We start from the raw sequence: 8,147 nt of genomic DNA, 5'->3' as shown, positions 1-8,147 counted from the left end.
GGGGCCGGTACCCTGGATGGTTTTGAGCTTTTGGAGGAATCCACCTTCCCTACTTTCTGAAACGGGACGATAGTGGGGCATGAATGGAGACAGAGCCTCTCTATCGGGGGAGGAAGCACCATTCTCTCAATTCTTCCACCTGCGGTTGAGGCCAGAGGATCACAGTACATGTGTTCACGACATAGGTTCTAACTTTTGTCACTAACTGGAAGAAGTTAGGAAAATCAGACCTCATATCAGGTAAATTTATTTTTTTTCCTTTTCACCGAATACAATGTGAATTTTTTTAGTTATTTAAAAAGATCCAAAAAATTAAACAGCAACGAAATGCAGTCCTGATAGTGTCCTTCGCCAAGCCAGCAGCGGTTAGGTGAGTGAGCAGAGGGCATATCTATAATTCAGCTCGGGAATATTTCTCTTAATAATTAATAGAGTGCCACAAAAGGAGGCCCAATAGGGCCCTCGAACAAAGCTGCCAGCTGAGGACGACAGTGGTCGTCTCGGAGCCAAGTGACCCGCCCAAGGTCGGATTTGCTCCAGCAGTCCGGGCGCGCGCCACCACTGCCAGCTTGGCCACAGGGGGAGCCGGGAGAGGTGCCCGGAGCCCCGCCGCCAGTGAGCGCGCGCGCGTGTCTGTGTGTGTAATCTCTCACTTCCCACCGCTAATCTTTCTTTTGGCATATTTATGAGAATTGCGTGTTAACATCCACGTCCAGGGGCACTTCACAAGGAAGCCACCAAATAAGCAATCTGGAGTCCATCGGGGGTGAGGAGACGCTGCGGGCGCACTCGCCCGTCCACGGGGTGTCGGGGTATGTGGGGGGAGTGCGTTTTTTGTTGTTCAATGGAGGTGGGTGGCATTGGAGATCCGACCACTAGGACAGAGACCTCCCAGGAGCCAAACTTCTCGCCAACATATTTCTTTTTGCAGCAACAGGTTCCCCGAGGGCTGTCCCCCGCCGCCGGGGCGGACTGGCAACCTGTTCCTAGCCCTTTGACTCTTCTAACTCGGACCTCAGCCTCCCTTTCGTAGCCCTTAGCCTGGGCCCGATTCTAATTTCAGTAATCCTTCTCTTCTCCGAGTACAACACCTATGTAAAGTCGGTCTCCTCCGCGCCGGAGACGTCCGACCCCAGAGCTGAGGCCAACAAACTCCACAAGGGAGGCGGAGACCGAGGGGTCTGGGCGCGCTTGCGGGCGACCGGACAGCTCCCGGCTGGAGGCCTCGCCAGGGATGCCCCCGGGGTTCCCAACCCCACAAACTCGTTATGATGTCGGGGGAAGGGAGGCTTTGTGTGTGTGGTGGGGTGGGGTGGTGGGTGGGGTGCCGGGGGAGATGCAGAGAAAACGCGTCAGGAAGAGAAGATACCCAGAAGCACCTTGCGGGCGAGCTTGGACCTGTCGTCGAAGTCACCTCTTCCAGCCTCTCCTGACGTTTCTGCCCTGCCGTCGGGACCCCTTTTCAGCTCCAAAGGGGACACCTCTCCCTCTGCGATTAGCTCCTCGCCTCTGGGGGCGCCAGCTAGGGGACCCTGGAATGCTGCCTAGTGGTTCCCGGGAGCTTCGGCGTCTGGGGGCCGGGCCGGGGGGCGGGCAGCCGCGGCGTCGTGACTGCGCCCGCCCCGCCGCGCCTGGAGGCGCCCCTGGCGACCGCGGTGAACGCCCCACCCTCGGACGGCCCTGGCCCCGCCCCCGGCCGGCGCGCGCTCCCGGCCAGGGGAGGCGTGTGCTGCTTCTGCAGCCAGCGAGAGAGCGAGAGGGATGGATATTGGAGGAGGAATTCGGGCTTAACAAGTGATCGCTGCTGTCTAGGATTTTTTTTTTTTTTTTTCTGGGGAACCTTGACTTCTTTTCCCCGTCGAGCCCTTCTGTGCTGAACTCCAGAGGAAGCAGGAGTCTTGGGGTCTTCCCTGGGGCAGCCCTGATCCTCACCCCCCGGCTCCAGCAGCTAGGACTCTGTGACCCCCATCCCCCCGCCCCCGACCAGGCAGTAGAACTTGTTCCGTGGATATTTGGGAGCTCCCACCTGCCACACCGGAGCGATTCCTTCCACCCCCAAGATCCTTCTTCCCCTCCTCCAGCTGTTGCAGCTTGAGGGGGGAAAAAAGCCAACCGGGGATTTTCTTTATTTTTATTTTGCACCCCGCCTGGGAATGGTAAGTATGACACCTCTCTTACCTTTCCTCTCCTCTCCTCTTTGGCTATTAAGAAACAGTGGACATTTGAGGGATAAATAATATCGAGAATGTGACAGAAGGGCATGAATGGAAGACGGTTAAAAATAAAACAGGAGGTGGGAGAAGGGAGGTGCAGATGCTGCGCGGCGCTCCGGGGGGCCAACAGTTGTTATTTTCCCAACCCCGGGGATGGGGTGCGTGCGCCCTGGTTAATGTGCCCGAGCGGGAACCTAGGTCTGGAGGCGAGGGCGCGATTAAAGATGTCGTTTCCCAACGAGGTGGGGTTTAGATTTAGCATCGTTTTGTCTCATCTCAGACTCACCGGTTCTATTTCTTTGAGAACAGCTGGTGAAGGGGTTTGAATTGTTGCTTCTCCCAACATTTGGGGTTGAGTGCATTTTCTGAGCATTTGAGCAATACATAGAGACTGTATAAATGGCGTGCGTTGAAGTATGTATTTCTCACGGTACTGGCCCTTGGAATTCTCTCAATCTCTTTCTCCTTTTCTCTCTCTGATAAGGTTCAGGTACCACCCTACAGTTGCAGGAATTAGAACTGAGTGAGGAAAACAGCCTTGTTATTGGGGGTGGGGTGGGAGGAGGAGGGGCTCGATGCTTGACTCTTGTTTGGGGGCGCAGGGATTGGGGAATAGGTAGTCAGCAAAATTCTATTAGTTCGTGGTGTTAAAGAGGAAAGGATATTCCCCTGCAAGATCTCTTCATAAAGTCTCCTGCAAGGTCTCCCCCATAAAGTCTCCTGAGAGTCAGCTTCAGTAGATTCTCCTAACATGAATACCTTGAGTGGAGAAGGAAGAAAGATTTTAAACTAGTCTGATTTGCTGGTTGGAAGGATTTTTTCCTCTTTTTTCTTTTTCTTTCTTTTTTCTCCCCACTCTCTCCCTTTTTATAGACTCTTCCTCCTCTTCTTCTAAGATGAGAATAGTGAGGTAACTGGTAACAAATTAGAAGGAAGATAATTTGCTCTGTGTACAGTGGGGGAGGGAGTTAGGTAAACAAAAATTAACAAACCCAGGTAAAGAAGTAAGTAAATAAGAAACTATTTGGTGCAAGTCTAGCTCTCCTGCAGAGTTGACTGTGAATTAGAAGACCCTCTAACTCATGACCTTCCCGGAGTCTGTTTGTTTGGCGGAAGAGGGGGTGTGCGTAGTATAAGAATTCACAGGCACTTTGGTTACACTGGGGCTGTATTTAACTAGTATATTATAACTGCTTTGAGGGGGTTGGGGAAGAAACAGGAAACTCTCAGGCTGTTTGGCTTATGGAAGTCTTTAAAGGATGTTGGCCTGACCCTCCACAGAGAAGATAGATATTTGGAGACCTTGTGAGAGTGAACATTTCAGAGTAGAAAATGATCTTGGGAGTCAGGCAAAGGAGGATACCATTCCAGAAAGCTTCAGAGGTGTATTTTCTGGGTTCTGTGTCCCAGTCAATCTCACCTCTTGTCCTGGGAGAATGTGATTGATCCGGAAGGGATGTGTGATCCGGAAGACCTTTGCTACTTCCCCGACTGTCACTTGATAAAACCTGGGTGTGTTTAGTCTTCTGGGCCGACAGGATTCAGCAGCAGGTGGTCAAGAGGTGGGTCCTGTTAATGGCGCCAGGAAGCCATTTCTCTTATGCTCCCCAAGAGCTTCCAGTAACTGAGGTTGGTAGCTGCCCGGAATCCTGGCTGTTATCCTCCCCAATTCTCTGGGTCACTCTGCATTCTTGGAAGTCTTGTTGGACTCAGGGAAGGGAAGACTCAAGAGGAGACAAGGAAGCGAGATTAGGACAGGAATATTTACAGGTTCTGGCAGAGGAGATGAGTTAGTTGGACCTACGGAGAACAAACTAAGGAAGAATGAAGGTCAGGAATACCAGATGTCGGGGGAACAAAAGAGGGCTGCAGGGAAGATGTGATCAGGAAGTGGCAGATTGGAAATAAAGGGAAGGAGGGAGGGAGGGAAAAGAGAGGGGGATTTGGGCCATGGAAACTATGGTTAAAGTATAGGGAAGAAAGTATCATAGGCTGAAAACAAAGTGCACACAAACTGGGATTTGAAACATAAGAAGACAGTCCTTGAGCAAAGTGTAGGAGGAAGCATCAAGGTGAACATGGGGGAACTGCAAGGAGAGTAGATGATTATTAGAGAAGTGGAAACTGGGATTAGCTCCTAGGCTGTGGGTGGTAGGGAGTGTTCTGGAGTCTGGGGAACAGAAAAACAACAACAGGGACATGCTTCAGGGAGTCAGGGAATGCCAACTCAATACAGACCACTTGCGAGCCTCAAAATGTCCGGAATGACTTCACGTTCTGTTCTTCCCCTGCTTAGACAGTGGTATAAGGACATATGCATTTGGGGGTGGGGAGATTGACCATTAAGTATTATTATGTTATTAATAACTGCAAGCCTTTATTGATATTCCTCATGTACAAGGCACTGTGGTGTTCTGTCAACATCAATTATCTCATTTAATCCTTACACAAGTGGGATGGGAGAGGTTGTATTATTATCTGCACTTTGTAGATGAGGTGACTGATGCTTGTTCGAGTGGTGGAACCTGGATTAAAGAAAACTGTTTTTTCCAACTCCTCTAATCCTGAATCAAGTCAGAGGGGTGGAAGGCCACTGAATTCAGAAATACTTACTGAGTGGAAATTTGAAAAAAATGCCTTGAGATCAGTGAATGATGGAAGCAGCTGTAAAGTGACAACACTGTTTATTGTGGAATGAAGAGGGTGACAGTGAGAATTAAGACCTAGCATTAGTGAAAAGGTGGACTGAAAGAAGAACCATATGGGTCGAGAGTGGAGAGAGGAAAAATAATTAAGTTACGATGAAAGTAGACAGTGCTGAAATGATAGCCAAAGAAAAAGGATAGAAGGATATTTAGTGAGAAGGAGATTTAACAACCTGCCCCATTACTACTCCTTGGAAATTTATAGTCACTTTGGTGCTTTATATAATGGCTTGCTTGCTTGAGGAGAAGAGAAAGAAGTGTGTGTAAAGGAAATACTCAGTTTGCTCTTTATTATTTGATTCTTTTTATTTTTCTCCCATGCTTGTTTCCCTTCCTTTTTCCAGGTGAAGTGGCTTCTTCTGCATGATTTTAGATGAAGGATGCTCTGCATTTCCTTGATTTCTATGGAGACCTCAGAGCTGGGCTTGCCCCCCACTGACACCTCATCTTGCATCTACTCTACCTCCCAAGGTCTTTGCCTCTACAGCTAGCTCAACATTGCCCCTAGGTCCAGGAAGCCTGTGATGAACTTAAGGGGAGAGCCGGGAGAATCATCCTGCTAGGCTTTGAGTGGCAATGCCTGGACATACTTCAAATCACATGTTAACATGGGTCAGGCTGTCACTAGAAGGCAAGTGTTAAGACTTAAAGGCTTATTTGCATTTTATTTAAATTTCATGGACTGAGCTTTGGACAATTTCCATGGCAGAAAAAATATATTCCATTCTCTAGGCACAACTGCCGGCGGTCGGCTACTTGCTGTCGTTGAAACTTTCAGCATCAAGACCAATGACATCCTAGTTGTATTTCCAGATTTGAACATCCACCCCAAAACAGGTGTTTGGGAGACCCCGACATTTTCTGACTTTTACTTGAAAGTGCCAGGCCATCTCTCTGGAGAGCAACGTTGAATCCCTGAGAAGAGAGAGCATGGGGCGTGCTGATTTAAAAACAGAAAATGCAAAGTTGGACTGAAAATATCCTTCATCTTCCAAGCAATCTGCTTAAGGGTTCCAAACTTACCTTAATTTGGTGAGAAAAGAATCTGCCCTATTTTTCTTTCTTCTTCTCCAACTGGAACCAGCCATTTCCCCAAACCGCCACCATGGAGGTTGCAATGGTGAGTGCTGAGAGCTCAGGGTGCAACAGTCACATGCCTTATGGTTACGCGGCTCAGGCCCGGGCGCGGGAGCGCGAGAGGCTGGCTCACTCGAGGGCGGCTGCGGCTGCCGCGGTGGCCGCGGCCACTGCTGCGGTGGAAGGCGGTGGGGGCTCTGGAGGGGGTGCCCACCACCACCACCCATCGCGCGGGGCCTGCACCTCCCACGACCCCCAGAGCGGCCGGGGAAGTCGGAGGAGGCGGCGACCGCACCCGGAGAAGAAGAAAGTCCACCACCGGCAGAGCAGCTTCCCTCACTGCTCCGACCTGATGCCCAGTGGCTCGGAGGAGAAGATCCTGCGGGATCTGAGTGAGGAGGACGAAGAGGAGGACGACGAGGAGGACGAGGAAGAGGAGGGAAGGTTTTATTACAGCGAGGAGGACCATGGGGAGGAGTGTTCCTACACCGACCTGCTGGCGCAGGACGATGGGGGCGGCGGTGGCGGCGGCAGCGGCGGCGGCGGCTACAGCTCTGTCCGCTACAGCGACTGCTGTGAACGCGTGGTGATCAATGTCTCGGGTCTGCGCTTCGAGACCCAGATGAAAACCCTGGCCCAGTTTCCCGAGACTTTGCTGGGGGACCCTGAGAAGAGGACTCAGTATTTCGACCCTCTGCGCAACGAGTATTTTTTCGACAGGAACAGGCCTAGCTTTGATGCCATCTTATATTATTACCAGTCAGGGGGCCGCCTGAAGAGGCCAGTCAACGTCCCCTTTGATATCTTCACTGAGGAGGTGAAGTTCTACCAGCTGGGGGAGGAGGCCCTGCTCAAGTTTCGGGAGGATGAGGGCTTTGTGAGAGAGGAGGAGGACAGGGCCTTGCCGGAGAACGAATTTAAGAAGCAGATCTGGCTGCTCTTTGAGTATCCGGAGAGCTCCAGTCCAGCGAGGGGCATAGCCATTGTCTCCGTCCTGGTTATCCTCATCTCCATCGTCATCTTCTGCTTGGAAACCTTGCCGGAGTTTCGGGACGACAGGGATCTCATCATGGCCCTGAGCACGGGCGGGCACGGTGGGTTGTTGAACGACACGTCGGCTCCCCACCCGGAGAACTCAGGGCACACGATCTTCAACGACCCCTTCTTCATCGTGGAGACAGTGTGCATCGTGTGGTTTTCTTTCGAGTTTGTGGTTCGCTGCTTTGCTTGTCCCAGCCAAGCCCTCTTCTTCAAAAACATCATGAACATCATTGACATCGTCTCCATTTTGCCTTACTTCATCACGCTGGGCACGGATCTGGCCCAGCAGCAGGGGGGTGGCAACGGGCAGCAGCAGCAGGCCATGTCCTTTGCCATTCTCAGGATCATCCGTCTGGTCCGAGTATTCCGGATCTTCAAGCTCTCCAGACACTCCAAAGGCCTGCAGATCCTGGGCCACACGCTCCGAGCCAGCATGCGCGAACTAGGCCTCCTGATCTTCTTCCTCTTCATCGGGGTCATCCTCTTCTCCAGCGCTGTGTATTTCGCGGAGGCAGATGAGCCGACCACCCACTTCCAAAGCATCCCCGATGCATTTTGGTGGGCTGTGGTGACCATGACAACCGTGGGCTATGGGGACATGAAGCCCATCACGGTGGGGGGCAAGATTGTAGGGTCTCTGTGTGCCATTGCAGGTGTCTTAACCATCGCTCTGCCCGTGCCAGTGATTGTCTCTAACTTTAACTATTTCTACCACAGAGAGACTGAAAATGAGGAACAGACACAGCTCACACAGAATGCAGTCAGTTGCCCATACCTCCCTTCTAATTTGCTGAAGAAATTTCGGAGCTCTACTTCTTCTTCCCTGGGGGACAAGTCAGAGTATCTAGAGATGGAAGAAGGAGTTAAGGAATCTCTCTGTGCAAAGGAGAAGTGTCAGGGAAAGGGGGATGACAGTGAGACAGATAAAAACAACTGTTCTAATGCGAAGGCTGTGGAGACCGACGTGTGAATCTCGCTCTCCACCCGACGCTGCCCGCTCCCCCAATCCCAGCATCTCCAAATATATTTATGCATAGAGAGTGCAGTTATGAAAATGATATATGCAAATGAATCCAATGCATACAGTAGTACACCATTTAATGGTTATACA

General features: G+C 51.2%; 1 protein-coding gene across 2 annotated transcripts in view; it reads left to right on the top strand.

Annotated features, from left to right (window-relative positions):
• Positions 1–235: 235 nt before the first annotated feature.
• Positions 236–8,147, top strand: part of KCNA4 (potassium voltage-gated channel subfamily A member 4) — a 318,801-nt gene continuing 310,889 nt past the window's right edge. For both annotated transcript variants that reach the window (XM_086338600.1, XM_086338599.1), the window contains exons 1-2: positions 236–2,156; positions 5,263–8,147. The exon at positions 5,263–8,147 is cut by the window's right edge. In XM_086338600.1, coding sequence (XP_086194726.1) covers positions 6,024–8,006 — 1,983 coding nt within the window. In that variant the 5' untranslated portion in view covers positions 236–2,156; positions 5,263–6,023 and the 3' untranslated portion in view covers positions 8,007–8,147. The remainder of the gene's footprint in view (positions 2,157–5,262) is intronic.

This window comes from Bos grunniens, chromosome 15 (genome assembly GCF_055505025.1).
Source record: "Bos grunniens cultivar Pamir isolate PY7600 chromosome 15, Bosgru_T2T1.0, whole genome shotgun sequence".
Lineage (NCBI taxonomy): Eukaryota > Metazoa > Chordata > Mammalia > Artiodactyla > Bovidae > Bos > Bos grunniens.
The sequence above is the reverse complement of the archived record's forward strand: the minus strand, read 5'-3'. Positions and strand labels throughout refer to the sequence as shown.